The following is a 24,608-nucleotide window of genomic DNA, read 5'->3' as shown; positions in this document are numbered from 1 at the left end:
ACCATACCCAAAGGGGTGCCAACAACTTTTTCAATAATTTTTCTGATTTTCTAATAAAGTTTATTCTTCTAAGGTCGTTCCAGAATCACTTGATTGATCGTAATAGATCTTTACACGATCCCGGTAAAAAGATTTTAACTCTGATGAAAGTTATACTGAATGTAGCAAGAACCTGAAATCTTATAGGCAAGCAAGCAAATTCCTTAAAAACTATACGAATACAATGAAATCTTAATGGAATTATAAATTATTAACCTTATTAAGGTGCAGAGTTATGCTCTGAAGAGATATTTGGTTGATAGCCTTGGGAGCACAAAACCGACCGATGTGCGCTGCTGCATGCAGCAGTATTCTCTGCAACCCCTCCGCCTAGTGATTTTCCCCAACGCCACTGCCTTACCGCATTTTCAGTTTTGTTTGCCTTCATATGCTGCTTACTTATAGGTACATACATACATACAGATGTATGTGTGTACATATGTATACCAGGGAGTGTGTAGCAGATGCATATGTATCCGAAAGAGTATATCAAACATACACGCGCGAGTATATATGTATATATGCCTGCGAGGGAGTGCCTGTGTGTGTCAGACATGGCATATACAGTAAACTCTCTCACTAACGACTGGGACTTGCCTCTCAATCCAAGATGCAGTTTTTACCACAAGATCCCCCCTAGAAAATCCGAAGAAAAGCTGATGCTTCTAGCATCATCATCAACATCCACTGTGGGACTCGGGAGTTTGGTTTATTCGGGTGCAATATCCACTGTGAATGTGTTGTGGGAGGCGGGTGGATAAGCCTCGAAAACAAAATCATCAAAGCGAGCACTCATACCATGCCCCGACGTACTGCAAGAGAGAAAGAGAGAGAGAGAGAGAGCGAGAGAGCGAGAGAGCTAGATAGATGGATAGATAGCCAGAGTGAAAGAGTGGGTGGGAATGGGCTTTGAGTCGCAGGCAGGACGGGCAAGGAGAAGCGCGTAGAAAGGCCTTTGGCATGAAATGAAATATCAATAAATGATTAACATTTCGGGCAATCAAGAGAATTTTATTAGAAGCACAGAAATTATTAAAGCCTGAATATTTCTCATTGTGCAAGGTTTGACTTTAATACCAAAAATACCAGACGATGTAGTGATGGATGAGAAGAGTGTGAAAGATATCTCTAGGGAACATTTGTTCTGGTCCGGGCGGGCCGAAGTGATTGTCTTTGCGCCATGCAGCAGCGCACCTCGGTTCATTTGGAGATCTATCAGGGGATTTGCTAGGCTTTTTCCAACTAAATCCCAATCTATTCCATCTACTATCAAAGATTGTATCCAAAGCACCTGTGATCAAACAGATTCAATCTCCTTCTAATGCCTCTTTGTCTGCCCCAAATTGATGGATAAGTTCCAGATTCTCGCTTTCTAAGTCTCTTCTATCCTTTCTATCCCCCTAATGGCAATGCACATTTGAACTGAAATTTTTGTCGACAATGCCAAAGGCGACCCCCACCCCCCAACTGGCGTTCTACCAATGCTGGTGCCCCCCACCCTCGGCACTGGAGACTGGAGACAGACCACAGACTCCGTCTTCGACCTTTCCGTAGACAAAGCAGAGCCCCAACTGGCGGCAGCGGCGGCAATAACGAGGGCTACGACGACGACTACTCCAGGCCATGGCAGCGATGGCGATGGCGATGGCGGTGACGCCGCTGTCGCTGCCGACTCGAGTCGAGTCTCGTTAATGTGGCTGAATGCCACATCGTTGTTGTTGTTGTTGCTGCCACTGATTCTGCTTGGGCTGCTGCTGCTTTGGATGATATGATGATGCTCGGTGCTGCTGCTGCTGCTGCTGCTCCTCTGCTCTGCCGCATCTACGCGATGTTGTAAAAGTTTTGCGCACAAATCAGCAAGGCAGCAAGCACGCACACACACGTTCAAAAGGATACGCAACCAAAAGAGACAAGTCAGCAGAGAGATGTTAGGATGTTTCGGGAGAAACGAAGCTTTAGATACCCTGGAGGAGGGTTCCCTAAGGGAACAATTTTCAGATTGCTAGATTGCAATATTTTGCTGGATATTTTCAATGAAAAAGTAAAAGTAAAAGTAAAAAGGGTCACGAAAACTATAACTATGTAAATATGTTCATATGTACATACACAGGTAGATGTACCATCCCCTCAAACATCTATGTAGCACCGGGCATACCTCTGTCTTTGTAGGGTATACACAAAATGGCATTTTGCAGTGCTGCAAGGCGCTCGAAGGCGAACAATGAATGCCGCCACAGAGCGGGACAACGTCGTTAGAGCTTTAACAGAGCCTCCTTCAACCCAGCAGCAATGCTCTGCCCCCTCCCCGTCCCCGGCAGAGGCCCCATGCAACCATTTTGCGACGCTGCGCTGCTTCGCACAATTTTCAATGCGCTCTTTGCCTCGAAATGGTGGAAAATGCGCGTCCGTTGTTAGTCGGAAAACGTCGTCATCCGTCGACGGTTGTTTGGCCTGGCCTGGCCTGGCCTGGGCTTTGGACCAGGTCTGCCTCTGCCCCAACAAGAGTCGCCGCCGCAGCAGCAGCAGCAGCAGCAACAGCAACAGCAGAAGAGGCTGAAGTAGCATTGGGAGCGGCAGAGCCAGGGTCGGACTCTAGCTTTTGGCCATCGCAGTCGCGGTGCCGTTGCCTTGGCTGATGTCTGACAACAGCAACAACAACAGCGACAGCGACATGAACGAACAAGTCCCAACTCAAACACGAAGCTCGTCGGTGCAACTTCGGCATTCGGTGTTCGGTGTTCGGCTTGGCTGGGTGGAGGACTATGACTGTGTGTAAGAGTGTGGGGGAGGTGGGAGTCGTGTGCAAAACAAAGAGCCACCCAACACACTCTCTCTCACTCTCTCACTTACTCCATCTCTATGGCAGTACATAGACACAAACACACACACACACACACATCCATACATAGACTTCGGGCTGAGTGTGTGTGCAATGCCATCAAGCAAGCAAAGCAATCAGCAGTCATTCCAAGGGGTCAGGGGAGGGCATGTGGGGTAAAGCTTTATGTATGCCAGTGTGTGTGCGTGTGTGTGTGTGTGTACATGGAGGATGCCTAAGCCGACGACGCCAGCCACAAACTCTACTCCACTCGCCACCCACCTGCCACCCCCACTTTTATCAGTCAGCAAAAGGTCGTTCGGCTATGTGGTCGCCTCTGTCGCAGCGGATGAATGCCGTTCTATTGAAGCACCTGACGTTCCCTGCTGTTCCCACTGCCACTGCTGCTGCTGCTGCTGCTGCTGCTAATAAGTGCGCTCGCATTCTTTAGATCAGGTGTGCCGAGGGAGCTCTGTGTGGTGGGGGGGTGAGCCTTATCTGGCAGTCCAGAGGTTGCATAAAAGTAAAATCCAAAATTCATGATCTCAGCAGCCAACCCCTTGCCTGGCCGTATCTTTGATTGTCTTGCAACTGCTTTTGTATTTAATACAAATTGAAGAGCTCGTATATTATACCGATTGATCTTACACATACTATACACTTTCAGTTAGATGAGTAATCCCAAATAGCAATCTTAAAATGTTCGCTGTAAACAAATTCGATAATCACCCTCACTCTCCCCCCGATCTTACCCATTTTTATGTAATCAATCTATAATATTACGATCTAGGTAGCATAAGATTCTCCCTAAAATATCAGTACATACGAGAATCCCATTTCAAAACTCCAAGCTACTCTAGGTAATCCCACCAAAACTTATCGATACACAGACTGTCCATCGATTAGAGACCGTTAGGCGGCAATCGCAATTATCGACTTCATGAAACGAGCAAACGATGGCAACAACGACATAACCCCACAATGGCCCACCGATTCGGACTGGGAGTCGATGGGGCGCTGGGGCTTCTGCTGCTGCTGCCTTTGTTTGTCAGGCACTAAAATAGTTCAACTGTCGTTGAGAGGGAGGATGTGGTAGGAGGGGTGCCTGCCCAAGGAGCTGTACGGAGAGTGGGAGTGGGCTCCCCCTTGAAATAGGGTTTGGGGTTTTTGTGGCTTTTGCCTGGCATGTTCTGGCCTGGCGGCTTTCCACAGCGCAACTGAAAATACGAAACGGAAAACCCAGAGCGCGTTGGCAGCAGCAGCAGCAACAACAAGGAATGTGCGCATGTGGCAGGGTTGCCAGGCGGCGACGACAAGTCGGAGTCGAACGAGTTGCGCCACTCGGCTGACGAGCTCTGGCAACCCTGGCCCGGGGGCTGCCTCACCAGCCAGTGTGCTGGCCTGGCTAAAAGCGCCCCGTCCATTCAGTACGAACTCTGCACTTCGCACAACAAGACGCCAGATACCAGCGACGACGACGCCATCGGCGCGCGGCCACAGCCACAGAGCCCGAGCAAAAACTACGTAAATTTCCACAGCTGAAAGCAGCGGAAAAATCACCAGCAAAGAAAAACCAAAACAAACCGAAAAAGTGTGTGTTAGTTTTGTGTAAAAACTGAATTAATATCTATAAATTCTGTAAACACTCAGTGCCTCTCCTCCCACTCTGGCAACATGTGGAGCTGGGGCTAGAGCCACCATTCAGTAACAGAAAAAGGCGCCAAAACCATTAAACCATTGCTTAAATCGTTCAAACTGAAGAGAGAGCTTACTTCCAAACAGCAATCCTCCTGCTGGAAGCATTCAAAGCAATGAAGATGTGGACCGAGGCCAATGTGAGTAGATCAAATAGATTAAGGCTTGTATGTACATTATGTGAAGAAGGATTCCCTGCTTTATGGTTCCAGGTGATCGTTAATTGATCCTTGCCTGAAGGTCAGTTTTAGTGTCTCATTGAAGTGTGGGGGCACGTTACACATTTGCTCTTTCTTGTCTTTCTGTAATAAGGCCTGATCCTCTTCAGTCCTCCTCTACAGTCTTTCGGGTTTGCTTTGTAGTAAGACCATTAGTGATGAATGATCTTAAGGGGTAGCCTTGCAGCCTCCAATTCAGCTGAAAGCTTCCGTTTCCCTTTTGCTGCCCTACCCCTTGGTTCCAATCCATGATTCTCATCTATGATGTTGCTTTGTTGTGTGGTTGGTTGCCTTGATCTTGTTCTGTGATCTGTTTTCGTATGACAAACATGTATGATGTGCAGTGCATTGGCTTTACCGCTCTTCAGTCTTGTTCGATGATAAACTATTTCTTGATTGCTCTTTAGTTTTTTGCCTTCCGTTTTGTTTCTGCCGTGGACATAATCGCTTTCTTTGTTTTGATTCTTGAGTTTCTTGCTGTCCTCCTTCGTTATGTTTTGTACGCCTCGTTCTGCCATTTACCTCTTACCGGCAAAAACCAATTGAAAAGCCATTTGATTGAGAGAGAGCCTAATGCCAATGCTCAATGGGAATGGCGAATGGCGAATGGCGAATTGTGGGAAGCAAGAGGAAAGCCTCGATGGTTAGCAGAGGGGTGCCTTGTGCTCTCCAACGAGACATACACGCATCATTCATCCATGTGGGGGCACGGATATGGGTACGTCGTTACGGTACTCGTAGTAGGCACGCACAGCACAGCACGTACTGCAAACCGCACCACCCGCCCGCCCGCCCACACGCCAATTCAACCGATTCCGCTTCGATTTCCGTTCTCAGATGTTGCACCTCTCACTCATCGTTCACCTACCACCCCGCCGCCCACTACACACTCACCACCTCTTCCGAAGTAAAGTAAACAAAAGCCAACAAGAGCAAATGTGCCTTTCCTCTCCTCTCCTCTCTTTCTTTCAATCTGTTTTCTTTCTCTCTTTTCTTTTGCAGCTTTTGTTGTTGCTCTCAGCAATTAAATGAAAGTTTTTCTGATGATGTGCTGGCAGTGGGTGAAGGGGAGCGTGTGCCACAGCAGAAGGGGAGTAGGAGGAAGAGCAGGCATTGTAGAAGCCGGCGAGCAAAACAAAAACTGCAAAAATGTCATATGCATCATGGGGATGGAGGGGAAAGGGATAAGTGGTGTGGGCGCTAGTAGGTGGAGGGTTGGCAAGTGTTTTCAATGGGTGGTGCTGTTCCTGCCCCGTTTTGGGTGGGTGTGTTTAAAGTGCATTGGCATTTAAGATTCCTCCTCTGCAGGCGGGTGCGGCATTTCGGTCGTTTCGAAGTTTTCTGCCCAAAAAAAAAACCAAGAGAGGAATTTATTGAAATAAACTTGACCCACAATTGCCTCAAATGGTCTCTCCGACCCCCTCTCCCTGTCTCGGCCACTCTGCGGGACAGTTATTTCCCATAAGTAGCAGGATAACAGGATAACAGGATAGGAAACAAATACTTTAGATGCTTCTTGAACCTAGAAACACATTTTAGCTACCTCTATTGTTACTCTCAGTAGATCCTCAGTTTGTAGATCGTACATCGAACATCGAACTATTTACCATTGTAAAGTGTCCACTCTCTCTCTCTCGCTCCCTCTCCTCCCACTCGATCCCCATAAATGATTAAACCGCAAGCCAGCAGCAGCGGCAACGGTCGTAAAACGGTAAATCAACAATAAAGCCTACAGTCCACGCACACACACCCACACACCCATTTAAAGAATCGCACACTTGTCCTTGACACAGTGACGTACCAAACGTCCAAACGGTTGTATAATAATAGCATCATGACTTGCGCTTGCCAATGGTCTCGTCGTGGTCCCTTTCTCCCTGCCCTGCCCTTCGAAACCTTTCCTTCTGGTGGTTGCTCAACAGCAACGGGTGGGTGGGGCAGAGGCAGAACTCATTTTCATTATCGGTTCGGTTCGGTTCGGTTTGGTTCTCGGTTCGGTTCCGTTCCCCATGCAAATGAAAGCCTGCCCCTTTGCCGGCGCATACCTTAGGTCAGTTTTTCGTATCATAAAAAAAGCACACACACAAACACACACAGACGCAGTGAGCGACTGACAGAAGTGGCAGCAGCAAAAACCACAGGCCGCAGTTGTGGCAGCAACGGAGGCAGTGCCGTCGGACAAACCCTTTTTTGCGACCTGCAAATAAATATAACGGTTTTATGTGTATTTACCATCATACCGCCTTCCACTGGAAAGTGGATATGGCAATAGTAATGGCTCTCCTCCTGCTCCTCCGCTGGTTTGGATCAGTTTTGGCCCATGGCATGTTCAAGAGATGGTAAGGCAGTGCGAGAGATTTGCCCTCACACTTAACCTTTCTGCTTTGCCTTTAATTTACATACCCTGGCTATTCCACTGCTTTAGCATTGGTACTTTAGCTATTCCTGCTTTGCTTATGCTCTGCTCCCGACTCTTGTGGCCAGGCCATAATTTATTGGCCACTTGTTTCTAAGCGACGGCAGCAGGCAACGTCATGAATGAATGAATGCGAGAGTGAGTGAATGAATGAATGGCACTCGCTAATAAGCATCAAAGAGCAGACACAAAAGGGCAAACGCAACAGCAACAACAAAACTATGGAGTGAGGAGGAGGCCGGTCAGGCCAGAAGCAAAGGCATCGGCAGCGGCAGAGCTAGAAGCAGCGACGGCCGACAGCACGTGCTAAGCACATTTAACGACAACTGCGGCAACAACAAGAGAGAGAGCATAGCAGGAGTGTCTCGAGCAAGAGTGTGCTGGCAGGGGGGAGAGGGCACAAAAACGATTAAATTAAAAACCAAAACAAACTAAAGAAACGTTGCCGCGCAGCCAGCGTCAGGCAGAGCAGAGGCCAAGGCAGCGCCAAGGAGACACACACACACTTACACACAATATAAAAAGAAAACAATAAAAAAGGCAAAGCGGCGACGCAAGCAGCAGCAGCAGCGCATAATAAACGTCAATTTAAAATGCTAAAAGCTTTCGACGGCGACGACGTCAGCAGAGGCAGAGCAAAGCCGGCGACAATAATAATAATACATAAAACAACAAGAGAGAATCGCCGAAAGTTAAGAAGTAAAGAGAGACACACACACACTCGCCCACACACACACACAAGACCAATAAAAAATAACCCTTTTTCCGGTTTTTGTTTTGCTTTGCAGTTTCTAATCAAGAGAAAAACACACGAAAAGCAAAACCAAAAGCTGTACATAAAAAATGCCGCTACTTTAGAGTGGATGAATGCGGAAGCGCTGGAAGAGGAGCGGAGACTGAGATTCTTTTTTTTTTATTTGGGAATTTAACATAATCAAAAGGGGTTGACGAGAACATGAGCTGGGTGGATGGAAGGTGGGGCTTTTGGGGTCGCGCAATCCCTTTCATGTTGTGCCTGCGAAACAGCGGAGCAAAAGGGAATAGGAAAATTGAGATTGAATTGCTAATAAAGTTCTTTGAGAGGACAGCAGCTTCCATATGGTTGCGCACTTGTCAATGTAATCGAGTAATTGAGAGAGCGGAATTCCACTCGCAGCACTTTGAGCGTAACTCAAAGAAAGAACTCTCGTACATAATAAGACATGGCGAATGGTTATAAAGATTCCTCTTATTTGTGGAACACTTAAGATAAAGCGAGCGGGAATGAATGAATAAAGGAAGGCCTTACAAATAAACCGATTAAGTCGGCTGTTTGTGGCTATTCCATTGAATGCTTTCAAGGCCAACTGTTTACTACGAATCATTCATGGAAACAGAAGTTTTCACTATCAACCCACGCCACGACGATTAGCCGAGAAATGGCAATAAAAGCAATACAAAATACAAAAAAATCATCTCCCTATTATTTACATAGCGATCGAAAAACAAAAGCACATCTGGATTGGGGTTGAGGTAGGGTCGATATGCCGGCCGGGTGTCATAAATAATACCGATTCGACTGATATTATTAGCTAAATAAATATGTATGAATGAATGGGAATGGAATGAAACAAAAAGAAAACGAGAAGGAAGCAGGGCAGGCAAACAATCAGCGTGGCAGAAAGAGGCGGATATAGAGGCGGCCTCAAACATGAATGAAAGACAATGAGGCGCCGCAGTAAGCAGCGCTGCCTGGCGTGAGAAAACCCATTCAAATTGTCAAACACAAGTGACAGCGTCGTCAGCGACAGCGGCTTTGAACGTAATGATCGGCCGCCTAATAAATGACAATCAAATGGAAATGAAACGACTCAGTGAGTGGGCCGGGCCAGACCAGGCCGGAGAGCCAGAATGAGTGAATGAGAGCGAAAGTGTGACTTCAATTAGAGGTTGTCTATGCATTGCATGACCCAAATGGGATCGCGAAGAGCATGCAAATTTGCGAGAACTCGAGTGGCTTGCATTGTACACACGTGTGGGAGAAGGATAAACGATTAAGTGCAAGCACGTGGGAGAGTCTGAGTGGCGGAACACGCTTTGCTGGGATAAGGATAAACGGGCAATGATGGCCAAACTCAGTTGAGAGAATTCCGTTGTTCCTATCGCATGGACATATGCAGTATGTATGTATCTTGGTCCACTCAACGAGGCTATGTATGTAAGCTCCCTTTCTCAAGAGTTCCCTCAACTGCACCAGGCGCATCCCAGCACACCACCACTCTCTGTTCACTCGACTAATCTGCAATCTGTTCGATGCTGAGAGCCACAACAGCTGTGGCCCCAACTTGCAACACAAACAGCTACCCCTTCTCTCACGACAACCCTTTAAAGGTCGCGGGCGATGGACTGGGGAAGGGGCACTTGGCAGTACGAACAGGCGTAACAAAACAAAAAAGGCGACGTTCTGAGCAGAATTAATAAATTATAGACGGCAGAGCAGCGCAGTCGCTGCCGACGGCTACAGCGCTGCCCCAGACATTGTCCAAAAGCAAGGCACAAGTAAAGGCTGCGCAATAGCAGAGGACAGGGAGTCACGTGTAGCGAAGCAAGTGATCAAAACAGAAACGGAGAAAAAAACGAATTTATTATTACAGAAAAGCAATAAAATTAATCAACAATTCAAAAAACTGCAAGTGGTTGTCGAGAGGGGCAGAGGCAGAGCAGAGCAGAGCACAGCAGAGCTGTTTCTGCGGTTGGTTTAATAACCCGAAAATAAACGCGAGCGAGAGCAACAGAGATGCCGATAGTTAGTGATTCGAAGGCAGGGGCAGAGCATGAGCAGACCCACAAGCAGAGCAGATGAAGTAGAGCACCAGACGTCGTCGTCGTCGTCGTCATTAAAACAACATAAAAAGTAATAAATAAATATGAGTGTGCTCGAGAGGGAGCGGGGAGAATGAACGACCTTCAACTTCCTACCCCCTGCGACCGAGATAGGCAGACAGGCTGAGTAAGTGCGAGCGAGTGAGTGGCGGCGCTACCTGTCCGTCTGTCTGTCAGCGATGACATTGATAGCTTTAACGGTAAACGCTGTACAAAAGGCGCTCAAAGAGAGCTAGAGCTCAGAGCTAGTGTGCGACTGAGCGTGTGTGGGAGCGAGTAAACAAACAGCATAAATTAAACTCGTATGCAACATGTGTGAGTGCGGGGACTGTCTGAGATTTTTCGGCTGGCTGCTACGCTGCGTTGGGATGCTGCTCTCGCGGTGGCTAACTGTTTTGCATATGTATATGCAAATCCCAGGCCAGGCCAGGCAGCACCAGCCATGCACCTTGCAACCGCGTCGCGAATTCGAACTTGTTTGAAGAGCGTGCTCTAGCTGGCCCCCCCCACTACTGCCTGAACTGCCAGCATGTTGCATGCCATAAGAAAAAGAAACAGCAACAGGAGGAGCAGCGCGAGAAGCAAATTAAACTAATAAGCGTAAAAGGAACAGCGAATCGCATTCATAAAGTAAAATTGCAAAAGAAACACACACACACAATACATGCATACGTAGAGAGAGCAACTGCAGCTGCAGTGCTGCGGCAGAGACGCCGCGCTGTCGTCGTCGAGACACAACTTGGACTGTCGAATTCCATTATAACCTCAATCGCATTTCTTCCTTCGAGTGGCGCGGACATGGACCCAAGGCAAAGCCAAAGCCGCAGCCTCATCGTCAGCCAAAGTGGGCGGATGTGGACTTGGCCCCCTCCCTTTGTGTGGCAACTGTAAAATCATAAAAGCGTTCTCAGCTGAGAGAGGGAGCGGAGCAGCAGTAGCATTGGAGTTGCATCCTGCACCCCGTACGAACCCAGCCCAATCCAACCCAACCGAACCGAAGTGCAACGAGCAGAAGAGAAGAGAAAAGAATAGAAGAACCTAACCCGCTTTTGGCTATGGCCAAACTCTAATCCGACAGGGACAAGCCGGACAGGCAATGGGAATTGGCAAGGGCTAACAGAGTGGGCAGGTGTGCAGGATAAAGAGATGGGGAGGGGAGTTGTGTTCTAGGAATGCAAGCTTTCGGAAATTGAAACTGGCATTAGGAGAGTGACGCTGAAATGGGAGCCAATCATGATGGTATGCATAGAAGGCTGCAGATATCAAATGCATGTAAAATGAATATCTATTGCTTTCAAATATATTATTTTGCTATATCTTTAATGTTTCCTTAAGTTCATACACATATGTACGTAAATAGGGAAATCTTTCAAATTCTTTAAAATCGTAACTTATTCGTATTTTGTCACATTTGAATCGAAATATCCTTATTGACAGATCGTAGGTGTTCCGTAGTTCATGGAATCTGTTCTAGAAATGGTTTGTCTCATATTCCTTTTCGAATATGAATTGCATTGCATACTTTCAGGTTTCAGAGCTTGTCTTCTATCAATCTTAGAATTTTTAGTGTTTTTGCAATCTTTTTCTTAGAATTACGGTATTATGGTATACGGGATTCAATTTTAAAGTAAATCTGACCATATTTGATTATTCAATTCGGATGACTCAATTTGTCGGCAAGCTGAAGTCGATAAATAATTTACTGTGTTGGAAAACTGGTCTTGTGAGACACATCTAAGAGCTCCATTCAATAGACGCTTCTATGAGACTACTACGATAACTTATGTATGTGTGTACATAATTCTTAACGAGTGTCTTCTATAAAGGATCATATAAGATTCACAAAACCTTATGGGGTAGTCATGGGATCGGCAAGCAAATCCCATGCAAATGAAGCATTCTATTCCCGTGTGCCCAGAACTGATAGTGACCCAAAAACGAGTCCCCAATGAAAGAGTAATCAAATCATCACGCGAAGCCCAATAGAGACCACAGAGCAATCTTCAGTCTCCGCTGCACCTGATTTCAGTTATCAATGATTATCGGAGTTGGCCCCAAGAGATGCGATCTGAGAACACAGAGAATATATTATCATTCCGCCATAGCAATTCCTCCTCCAAGAAGCGGCATGGCACGAGCAAAAATAGCCATCGCTGCGTTGCGCCGCGAACACAGAGGCATTATTAATGCCTTTGTTGTTGTTTGGATAAGTTTTACTCAATCGCATCGGGAGAGTAGAGGAGACGAGTCATCATCCACATTCACATTGGAGGCGAAGCGATGCGTGGCCAGGCGGATGGGGTATTTGGTGGGGCGCTTGCGAGTCTCCCAAAATAATGCCAGCTAAAAGCAACAAGATATGAAAACAACAACAACAACAATAAAGGAGGCGGAGAGCACAAGGCCAACAGCTGGTCGCTCTAGTCTTGGGGCCCCGAATCCGAATATGCCTCTTCATCGACATCGACATCGACATCCAACATCTCCGTGTCTGTCGCGGTCTCGGGTCTCAATCTCGCTCCGCCACTGGCATCATCATACTCATTCCGTTTGCTCTTTTCGGCCTGGCGTTCCACATTCGCATCCACCATCCACACACAGCGACAACGAAATCCAGCGAACCTGCAGCGGCGCTATTTTTCTATACCCTTTAAAGAGGGTATTCAAATTTTTAGAGCAGATGTTTTGCAGTCTTCTATAAATAAAAGATATGCACAGAAAGATGACGTGTTCCCATAGATCTACCTACATAGGTACCCCCACATCGAATGACTCTATTGTCTTCATAGTCGATAAAGATCTCCCAGGGTATCTAAAGCTTCGTTTTTCCCAAAAAACATTGTTCCTTTCTTGTTTTTAGTGATATTTCGGGTAACTAGCACAACAACAGAGTAGCGACGATGGCACCAGCAGCCGACCAACCGAACATGTTCAAAGTTTCTCGGATGCGACGGGACGGCCAAGACGGCGATACGAACCAGCCCAGCGAGCGAACAACCAACACTCTCATAAAATTTTAATACAAAAATGCTGCCAAACATTTGCCCACCCCCGCAGCAGCAGCATCGACTGAACTGAGAGCGCGACCATTACGCAGGGGCCTCTTTTCCCCGTGGCTGGGGCCGGTCCGACCTGACACTAAACTCGTCGTCGTTTGCCGTTCAGCAATTTCATTTCAACATGTTTCTAACAGAGCCCGAGACCGGAGCTGGAACCAGAGCCACAGACAGAGCTCCCAAGCACCGAACCCCAACAGATCTTACATCCAGCGTCTGTTCGCTCCGCTTCAGCAAAAGCATCTTAAATTTTTTTGTGCTTGCCTCGGCCCCAGCCTCAGCCCCAGCCCAAGCACCAACAGTGCCAGTCCGGACCCTCCATGGCATGCCACTCCACACTCCACCCGCAGTCGACGTACTTTATAGTCTTACTTTGTTGGTTTTCTACCCACAAGTCTTTCTCTTTTTCGTTGTCGCTCCGTTCCGTACGTACCCAAGGCAGCCCAAGAGCCAGAGCCAGGCCATAGCATAGTCAGAGCCAGAGCCATAGCAAGAGCCAGAGCTGGGGCAAAAAACCGAGGGAAAAAGAATTTTTTTTATAGTTCCCACATACGACGGACGTCGTCGTCCCACAGTCCCGTCCCGCATTCAGACGGGTGGGACGGACGAACGAACAGACAGTCGAGTTGACTGGGTTGGCAGGCGGGCGAGTCGCACAGGCAGGCGAACGAAACGAAACGAGAATGAGTCGGAATGGGAAGAGATGGGAAGGGGGAGAGAGAGAGCGTGGAAGGGGAATGAGCGAACAAGGGTGAGATGAATGGTGCGGAGCGGAGAGAGGAAACGGGCAGAGGCCGTGACAGCGTCAGCGCATGTACATATAAAACTCGATACTACGTGAGCCAGGGTTGTCAGGGCTTTTGAAATTAAATAAAAATACGTTTGAAATGAAAATATAACAGAAGTCATAGAATCGAAGGGATATTGATTTGAGATGAAAATTATGTTGGAGAATTATCATTTAGAGTACCTTAAAGTTTAATTAAATAGTAGCAGATGATATAGGACATATGGTAGAAAAATATAATATGGTGAAACGTAATGGCATCATTTTGTATTATCACAACTGAATTCGTGGACTTACTTAAGCTGGTTTCATCCGAAATAAATTATAGTTCCAGTCTCGAAAAATCCCACAATCTTTGCACCAGGACCCCAGCAAAAGTTCAATGCCGTTGGCCAATCAGACAGTTGGCAACCCTGCAGCACTTGTATCGCTGTCGACGTTGGCGTCGTTGTTGTTGCTTTTGCTGTGCTGCTGCTGCCTCTGCTGATGTTATGCCGCCTGTCTGCCAACCAGCCTGCAATCCTCCCCTTACCATTCCCTTTTATCCAACTCTACAGCCATCAAGCCATTTGCCTCTGACAGCGCACACGATGCGACGCACATAGATACTGATGATGCATACATATGTACACCACTCGTACCCGTACCCGTACCAGAGCCAGAACCAGAGCTATGTACTTTTGTAGGTTATGTGTATATAACAGCGGTCGACGGCGGCGAACGAAGCAGTGTGAGTCAAGCATTGCGATTGTGGGAGAGAAACGAGCTCGCTTCGTGTTTCGCTCTTCTCTTTCTGTTATGTGCCTGTGTGTGCTTGGGGGTGGGTAGGGACTGTTCTGTGTAAATACAGTGGGCCCTCAATGGCAGCACAAACTTGTGTTGAAACGACAAAACTGGAACTCGTAGCGAGGGTTCACTGTGAGCACTGTACATAAAATGTTAAAACTCTGATTATGAGGATGACGTGGGCAAGGGAAGCGCGGTAGTCGAGGGGATGAGAAACGACAGCACAGCAGAGGCAAAGGCAAAAGCAGCAGCAGCAGCAGCGGTTGAACGGAGAGAAGAAGCAGAAAGCAGCAGCAGCAAAAAAAGTTTCAAATGGAAATTTTGAATTAATGAACGAAACGAAACGAAACGAAATGAACTAAAACTGGTTTCATTTGTGCTCTGCTCTTCTCTTCTCTGAGCTAGAGCTCAGAGTTGTTTTTTGGCCCGCTTTACCGCTCTACCACTCTCTTCGCTTCTTTCTCACTCTGTCCACTCTCTGGCTTTTGTTACTGTTGTTGTGCCGCTTTCTTGGTGCGTTTCTCATTTGAAAATATTTTCGCCTCGCCCCGAACGAAAGAGGCTAATTAAGCCAAAGGAATTTCTCTGTAATTTTTAGGCGGCGGCAACAACAGCAATTGAGTTTTCGAAAACTTGTCGTCAGCTGAGCTGAGACTCAGAGTAGGAAGTCATCATCATCTCCGAGAACTTCTCTTTGCGATACGAACGTCACGATCCCATCCGTCGCGAGATCTTTGGTCACCGAAGCAAGCGCTGTATTTCGCCGTAAATTTCGTTTCGACTTGAGTTTATTTTTGTTGTGTTTTTTGTTTTTGCCCGGTTTTCAAGGCAATCAGGTGCAATAGTTTCCCACTCGTTGGTTCCGAATGGTCGCCTTTTTATCTGTCTGACGCTGCTTCGGCTCGGCTCTTGCGAAAACGGCAAAACAAAGCGGAAATGAATGGATCGGAATCGGATCGGTTGGGATCGGATCGATTTGATGACGGCTGTGTTCGCTCTCGAACAAGTGCAGAAACGTTTGGAGCGTGTTCTCTATGAGTTCGATTGCCGTTCAAGCCCCGTTCCAATGTTAATATTCTGCCTTTCTTGCTGTATTGCTTCTGCCTGTGCTCTGCCTGTGCCTCTGTCGCTGATTGTTCCTTGCATTGCGGCCGCGATGCCTACAGCGGGTTGCTTCCTGTTCGAATACTTTTTCTTATCAACGTGCCTGCCCTGCCTGTGTTATGCTATCGGTCAGGGTCGACGTCAGGGAGGTGCACATCAGGTTGGCTCTCTGCTCAGCCTCTCCTCGTCCGTGTCCGGGTCCTGGTTCCTGTTGACAGATTGTCTTATTGGCGTTGAATTGATTTGATTGCAGGCACTCTTTGTGGTGCGCCTGTGCCATCGATCGATATGTATTATGCAAGCGATAATTGGTAATCGAATGGAAGGTCCATCCCGAAAATGCTCTTTTAAGATAAGGAGGGAATGATGTAAAAATCTGGATAGTAAAGAAAGTTCTGGTCTGGTCTATTAATGTGCCACTTTCTGTTATTTCATTTGGTACAGTCATGCTCTGGATATAGATTGAAAAGTGCAGACCCGACATTGTCCCAGTTCTCCTTCGGTTGTTCTCACCGATAACTTGTTTAATGATTATTCAAATTACTTTTTAAATATGAATTTCGTCTATCGCTTATCGCTTTCCTTCAAATAATCAGCCGGCCATATTTTTTGGCACATTTTTCGCCATTTCGTGTTCTCTTCGCAGATAAGGATAGACCTACTTTCATTGAAAGTAACGCAATAAATAAAGCACTTTTGTACTATCGATGCTTATGAGGGCAGATAATGTTCAATGGGAGAAAGATTGTCATTCCGTAATTTTAATAGTGAAGAATCGAACGGGTTTCATCTAGTAAAATGAATGTGCGTATGTCCTGTCTCAGAAACTAAGACTTAGTCTGCTTTACAGGACTCGCAATTTTTGACGGAATTCCCCCATTTATTGTAAGCTGCCTTCTCCCTTCGCAATACGGAATACACTCGTAATCCGGCTAATGGAATCCAAACATTCAACTGTGCCACAAGACTCTACGAATATGCAAAGCGGCCACCTGTTTTGGCTAAAATGATCTCCCCGCTGCGTCGTGCCGCCTCAACCATTGTTATGGCTGGTTGGCTGGTGTGCTGGTGGCGTGGTGCCGTGGTGCCGTGGTGCTGCAGTGGGGCCCAGGTCCTACTCATGTCCACGGCCATAAATTCGCATTCAAAACTCGTCTAAATCTAAACCGAAGCAACATGTGTGTTGTTCGAGAGTGAGTGAAAGAGTGAGTGAGTGCCGGCAAGAGCGTCGGCGGTGGACATGGCCGAAAGGGGATGGAGTGATGGTGGGTGGGAAGCTTTGGGGGGTGCCGTGCCCCATAGCATATGTGTGTGAATAGCGAATGCTGGCAAAATATTTGCACGACGCAGCCTCACACTCGCACACACACACACACACACACTCGGTATGGCGGAAAAGCTGGCTAACTGCGGGCGCAGAGGCACAGGCAGAGGCAGAGGAGGAGCGCGTGTGGGCGGTTGCGCAACGCCGACGCGACGCTTGCATTGAACTCGGAAGTAAACGCAATAGAAATAGAGAGAATATCCCACACTGAAACCAGTTGTTGGCTGTTGGCGACGCCATGCGACGAGGAGGAACATGCAACATCAACATCATAACATATTCAAATCGCCAGCAGAGCGACAGCAGCGACACCGACAGCGCTGTAACTGACAGCATAGCCATAGCATAGCAGAGCAGCGCAGCAGCAGAGCCAATCGGAGCTTTTACTCTCACGTGAAAACTGAATTTTGTTTGCTTTTTTTTATTGTTGCATCGCGTCACGAATTAAACTAAACAAACAGCGGAACACGGCAACCGAAAAGAAGCTGGGGAAAAGCCCCGACTAGGAGATGCTCTGGTTTCTCTCTGCACTGCATTCCATTCGCCTCATTCATTCAATCATTGCGATCAATCGGTGGTAGCCACTTTATCGCTTCTAAAAGTATGCTGCGGAAATTGTCCACAAAGAGCAGAGCATAAAAAGATCAAGGGAAGAATATTGCCTGGCTGAGGCAAGGGTTGCCTCTTTATTAATTTCTTATGGTTGTTTAGCCCATTCCGGGGATACAGTGGACTAGCTCTTTAAACTAAAAACTACCAAAAACCTACGCTGACTTTTACTTGATCTATCTCTCTATTTCTTAGAAATTCCGCATTTGGCTATTGGCAGCCCCTTAGAACTTTTTATGCAAAATAACTCATAGACACAAAAAGCCCATGTGTAGGAACTCTTAACTTTCCTATCTATGCATTAATCGAACCCTCAATCAAAAGATATGTACCTACCAGTTGCATGCCTCGTAGTCATAGTCTTACTACTACCTTTTTGCACCGTGCCACATCGTACCCGGTGTCGTGCCACAGCGTACCCGTGCCCCTTTCCATTAAGTTAACGTAAACCCCCGATTTCTCGCTCGCCTTGTTCGCAAAAATAATGACATCAGCGACAACGAGAGAGGCACCAAGCAAAGCACCGAAGCAGGATGCGGCAGAAATTGGTTTGTTTGAGATTTTGGGTTCCGTTCCGCCGTTGCCGTTGCGTTGTGTTCCGTTTTCGAGTTCTCCTCTCGACTCGAAAACAATCATCAGTCAACGTTTGTCCACAGCCTGCGTCGGACTGTCGCTGCTGCTGCCCGTGCCTGACCTTCAATCAAAATTCGCTTCAAATTAGAATTGGCGCGCATTTGGTTTTGGCCATATGCAATTTTTTGTATTTGGGGCCCAAGAGATAAGCTCCGGCAACGGCAATCGGCGGCGGCAGCAACAGCAACAGCAACAGCGGCGAAAACAGCAAAAATGTTTCAAGGCGAAAACGCAAACGCGGACGCCGCCGCAGCAGCAGCAGCAGCAGAATATCTTTTGCTTTGGCTGGCTGGCTGTCAGTCAGGCCAAGCAGTGCGTCGCATAAAATAGCACAGGGCAGCGCGCACACGGCACACGGCACACGAAACGATGCCCAAAAGTACCTGGCACCACCAAGGCACAAAGATACAGATACAGAGGCAGCCACGGCTACGGCTACGAGAGCCAGGCCAGGCCAGGCCAAGCAACCAGTCAGTCAGCCAGCCAGCCAGCCAGCGCCAACATCAGAGATACTGATATGAACGGAGCGGAGCGGTGGCAACTGAAATAAACAAAAATGTTGAACAAAACAGCCAGAAAGCAGCAGCACCAGTGGATGAGGCAGAATCAGAGAGACGGCAACTCTGTGCCGTCGCTTTGTTGCTGTTGCTTTGCCTTCGCTTCGGCACATACCACACCACACCACACCACACACAAAATGAGACTCTGTGTGAGTGTGTGAGTGCGCATGTGGAAATGTACCTTTATATAAACGAAAACGAACGAACGAACGACCCGACACACTACATGAAATCCCAACTGACAAGCAGCCAGTGTGTGCGATTGTGCTGTGCTGGTGTGTGTGTAGACTGTTAGTCAGCATTTGTGGAGCGTACAGGGTTGCCGGATGGCAGCAGAATTGACTCATGCGAACGGCAGTTACTACTGCGAAAGTGGGTTGCGTTGCTGAACGATGGGAAAGTTTTTGGGGAAACTTTGGACCTTACATAGAGGGGGTTTCTTATTATAGAGTGAATTTATTGATCTCTTATTCTGGGATTGATACTAGAATAACTTCATTAAAGCAATTCATAAATGGGTAATATATATGAAAAATTAACAGAATCGTTGATATTATTGATCTATTATTGGGAGATATTTCATGTTCTTTGTTGTACAACATTTGGGAGTGGGATCTCTAAACAAAATTGGCAGGTTTCTAATGAATTCAGAACTTATTTGAAGATTTAAAAAGATCAAACATATAATTTAGATAAAAAATAATTTATATACCTCAAATGATCCATTATATGATCTTCTATATATTTTAAATCCCTTCGACTTCTACTGATTGTTATCCCAATCGACTCTCAAATCGTTGCCGTTTCCGTTCGGGCACATCTGGCAACGCTGCGAGGTCTCTTTTCAAATAAACACCCGCTCCCACAACTGGCAGCGCGAACAGCGTCAACTCAACCGTTTGCACAACGTCGTTTCAACGTTGGGTTTTCTGTTTCTGTTGCTGTTGCTGTTACTGGTTGCTGGGGCTGTTCGTTGCTTTATTCCACTGAAATATTTGTGCTGGCAATGCCGTTGCCTTGCGCTACAGCTGGCAATGCCGTCCCGCATTGTATACGTAGCCCTCCCTCTGCCTGCACCGCCGCCGCTCGCTCAGCCCCTGCTCTCCAGAAACTCGTTCAGTTTCAATGCTTTTTACATAAGTGCGCGCCGAGAGAGGGAGCGAGAGAGAGCGAGCCCATGGTCTAGCGTCTCGCTCTGGCGAAACAGGGGTGCATTTACTCGTATTCGATGCGATTCTGGGTGTGTGTGTGTGCGCGCGAGTATCTGTGTGTACGCCAAGGAGTATCTGTGTGAGTGCGTGCTGGTTTGCCGTTGCCGTTTGCCTGCTGCTTGCTTCTTGAACAACGACCGACCAGTTTATTTGTGATTTTAACACGGCAGCCAGAGGTTCACGTCGCTCTCCGCTCCGTGTGTCCGCCAGAGCCAGAGCCAGAGCTCCAATACGAAAACGACGTAAAAATCACCATCAGCAGTAGCGCGCGTAATTCAAAGTTATCATCATCAAACAGTCCCAAAAGCAATTCGAGACAAAAAGTGCTCCAAAATAATAATTATTAACTGAATTAAATGTGTACCAGAATAAAATCAGAATAAAAAAGTGACCAACAATTTAATGTTAAACGGAACACAAAACATTACAAAGTTTATAACTTTGAATACTGAAATTAGCTAAGAAAATGTCATCTGGTGTTCAGTGCTGTGTTGCCGCTTTGGTCCAGGCGGCAGGCTGCTACTCCTCCTGCTCCTCCCTGGGACACCTGCTGGCCGCCCTTTGAGACCGCCAAAGGATTCTCCCACTTTCAGTGACTTAACCGCAGTTGGAAAGCGATAGATCTGGACACAAACTACCGCAAAAAGAACTTTTATTCCGTTTAACGTTTCTATCCATTGGATATAAACATTGTGAACTTTAAGTCATCCTTGAGAACGGCCCAGCCGAAAATGTGCACAGAGGTGAGTGTCGTTTTGAGATGATCTCTAAGTGGATCTCTCCCAGTGATGTGTATTATTATATGGGATCTAGACGATGAACTGCAAGAGATTGTATAGCATGGAGTATGACCTCCTATGGGTTATACACTGAAGTGTGAGGGTTTTCATGGATTACTTTAAGATAGTGGATACTTCCAACTACTACCCTGAATACTATGTTTCAGCACAGTCTCTTCTTGCTCTCTTAGGGAGCCTAATTCTCTCAAGGAAAGACAGCATTCTCAAAAGTAATTGAATGTAGGAACTGGTCTGGTAACTAGGATAGGAACGAAAGGAATTAAGTAATCTGAAGATTAAACGTCACTTTTAGGGAAACCTTCCTGGGATTTCAATAAAACTTAATATTAATCCCGTTACTTGGAAGTAGTCAGCTGCTGCTTTCCTGCCCTCTCTCTGTGGAGAGCTTTCTTTATCAGCAACTTGAACTTGCCGCAAGTTCAGTTTCAGAGTTTGATAAGAAGCAGTACGTGTGTGTAGGTTTATGTGTCGGTGGCGGAGCTGTGGGGGCTGTTCTTCTACTAGCAATTGGGTGAGTCATTCAGGTGGCATGCCCCCGCCCGACCATACACCTGCAAAAACAACATCAGCAGCAGTGTGTGATGGTGCCTTAGAAATGCGCGTAGTCGTAGCCTCAACATGTGGTTTGTGGCCACTACCTCCTCCTTCTACTCCTCCGCTTATTGGCAATGCGTAGGTGATGCGGTGCCTCGGGAGTGGGTGGCATGGCATGACTTGGTTAAAGGATAATGTGTGTTGCAAGCTTAGGCTGAGGCGACTGCCGCTTGCCCTTCCACATGTAAACAATGCAAAAGTTGCACGTGCAACGAGCCAGAGTCCATGGCACCCCACTGTCGTCCATCCCTCTCTGGACAGGCACCATGAAGCGCCATCTATTGGCACACATTCGCAATATGCTAAATAGCCGCTGCTTACGTCGCTGTTGCCGGCTAAGCTGCAGCGCTCCTCAGTCAGCAGCAGCAGCAGCAGCAACGTCTAATGCAACAATTGGACATCGGAGCAGCAGCAGCAGAAAAGCAGAGACAGCTGACTTTTGGGGGCCCCCGTTTCGTTTAATTAATTACATGCACAAAGCGCTCTTTTTCGGCTCGTCCTCTCTCCACTCTCTGCTTGCGTGTGTGTGTGTGTGTGTGCTCTCTCACACCCGTTGGTCGTTCTGATGGCGGGGGGGGGGGGTGTTGAAAAACAGCAACAAACTTTTTGGCGTCGGTCGCCTCGTTGCCCGTTTCTCTGTCGCCCGTCAATTGCTCTGTTTACGTTTTCTCTTTCGTTTGCGACAGCGCTGCCGCTGCATTAATTTCTTAGTTCTGTGTAGAGATGTTGTGCTGGGGAGGGGAGGGAAGGAGAGCCTTTTATAATCTATGGCCCTCCATAATCGGGAAAGGGTATGAATCTGTTTGAATGTGAGTTGGAATTTCCTCTCCTCTAAGATGTTCATTAACACTTTCATCTAAGGGCATTCCCATATTCGTCACGACCTTCCCTCCGCCCAGTGGCTGGCTCTGTATCTTTATTCCTTCTTTCTTTGCTCTTCTTTTTTAATTGTTCTTTATGGTTATGTGCTGTTGTTGTTTTTGTTGTTGCTGTTGTGGTTCTTCTTCTCCTTTTGATGGTCTGGTCTGGCGGTGTGGCATTTTTTGGGGTGGTGCAAAATTCCGGCACGGCACGAGACTTAATTCACTTAATTGAGCAGCGACGCCGACGTAGACGCAGACGTTGGCCGCAACTGCGACAGAGGAGAGGCTCGGCCGGCGCGGTTCTGCTCTGCCTTTGCAAATAGTTTGAAGTTGGCGCCGGTCCGGCATGGGGCATGGATGGGGCACGGCACGATGCGGACCGAGAGTGTGCCGCGTGGCCGTGCGGTGCCTCCTCCTTTTGTGATTTCACTTTCAGATACATTAACACAAGTGCGCCTGGCCTGCCCTGGCATCGCCTGCCTCCGAATGCGCGCGCCTTTTGAGTTATTGGTAGCAGAGGCAGAGGCAGTGGCAGTGGCAGTGCAGTGGCAGCAACTGCGGAAGGAAGCCACAGCAGCAGCAGAGCAGAGCAGAGGCAGCGGCAGCCTCCTTCTCTGTTACCCATTTTCTTTGGCTCTTCGATTTTATGAATGAAACTCGCGACTTGGGCTCTGTGTTTGGTTGCAGCAGCAGAGCAGAGCAGCCACACATTTGCATGTGTTCGTTCGTGTGTGGCAAGTGGCAGCAGCAAAGGATACGCACACATGTGTCTGGTGGCCATAAAAATGAAATGCCTCAAGGGGGCACGAACCGTCGTGTATTGTACATATATCTGCTTTATATCCTTTGTTGCTCTCTCCCTCTCTCTCTCTCTCTCTCTCTCTCTCTTAATTTGCCACGCTTCTTAACTTGTTGCTGTTGCTGCCTGCCCCGCTCCTTCGGTCAAGTGCAACACGAAAACGAAAATGGTTCAATGAAGAAAATCATAAAATAAAAAGAGAAGCTCACATAATGATAAGCCAAAAAAGATACGAGCCAGAGGAGGACGAAGACGAAGCCTCCCATTCATCCATTATTCTGGCTCGCGCCAAATAAAGTTGGTTTTTTGTTGTTTTGTTGAGGTTGTTCTTCATTCTGCTGAAAATGTAAACAAAAGCCACACAGCACAGTGGAGCAGGGAAGGCATCTAGCTGGTCGGTCGCATGACCAATTGCGGTCCGAGTCACGACTTTTGTCGCGCCATGGGAGTCAGAGTCAGCAGAGTCAGAGTCAGGTTGTTGTTTGAAATGCAGGAGAGGACGGAACTGAACGGAAAGAACGGAACTACTCAAGGGAGGAGGGGCGATTGGGAATTGGGATCAACACAAAGAGAGATTTACCTGAATGAATCAAGTTGGAAGAGGTATCGACTCGATCTCTCTTTCTCTCTATCCCTACTCAATATACTCCATATAACATTGTTCAAACATCAACTATAGTTTTAAACATCACAACTATCTATCGCTATAGTCTTCCTCTATATGTCCGTATATCCATAGATCCATCATTCACACCATATATCATCCATACGACTTATCTATTTCTCTTTTGGCAGCCAATCTTTTATGATAGTCACGACAAATCTGCAATCTCTATCGCAGCTTACCGCGGCATTCCTATCAATTATACCAACTATGACTAGGCCATAGATTCTCGGCACATTGTTGAGGGCTTTCCTTAATTACTTTCGATTGTGCCGCAAGACCAATTCGTGGGTTAAGTTCAAAGCTGATAAGGGAGCTGCATATCAGCGGGGAATATCTCAGGGCGGGAGTTTCAACAAATCCTAAATTTAACTTAGGAACTTGCACTTATCAAAGCTTAACTAAACAACAGCCAAAACATGGCGAAGACATTGACCAACAGATATCAGATCACACCATAGCATGGCATGGCGTGGCATGGTTGACCGATTGAAAGACCTGCCACATTTGCCACATGGGACGGCTTATATGGCTATGATTGAGTGAGAGAGCGGGGAGGGAGGCCATCCGCGGACTTGGCCGGTATTAATGTATGCCCAAAGCACACACACACACACAAACACACTCGTGCAGAGAGGGGCGGAGGCAAAGACAGCTGACAGAAAATCTTATCAATGAATGCGCATCACTTGCACTTGTTTGCACCAAAGGTAGAGCAGCAGCTTCCAGCAGAAGCAGGAGGATGAGGAGAAGAAGTAGGAGGTGGTGGC

The 24,608-nt window shown here is 47.2% G+C and overlaps 1 protein-coding gene across 4 annotated transcripts in view; it reads left to right on the top strand.

The window, feature by feature from the left end:
* Positions 1 to 4,449: 4,449 nt before the first annotated feature.
* LOC117585989 (putative mediator of RNA polymerase II transcription subunit 12) overlaps positions 4,450 to 24,608 on the top strand; it is a 33,242-nt gene continuing 13,083 nt past the window's right edge. Inside the window, exon 1 of one of the 4 annotated variants that reach the window (XM_034275813.1) lies at positions 4,450 to 4,692. In XM_034275813.1, the coding sequence (XP_034131704.1) occupies positions 4,669 to 4,692 (24 nt within the window). In that variant the 5' untranslated portion in view covers positions 4,450 to 4,668. Of the gene's footprint in view, positions 4,693 to 20,256; positions 20,862 to 24,608 lie in introns of those variants that run through there. The other 3 variants (XM_034275814.1, XM_034275811.1, XM_034275812.1) reach the window with 3 other exon arrangements.

The sequence above is a fragment of the Drosophila guanche genome, unplaced genomic scaffold, assembly GCF_900245975.1.
Source record: "Drosophila guanche unplaced genomic scaffold, DGUA_6, whole genome shotgun sequence".
In the NCBI taxonomy this organism is placed as follows: Eukaryota; Metazoa; Arthropoda; class Insecta; order Diptera; family Drosophilidae; genus Drosophila; species Drosophila guanche.
Note: the sequence above shows the minus strand (reverse complement) of the source record. Positions and strands in the feature narration are given on the sequence as shown.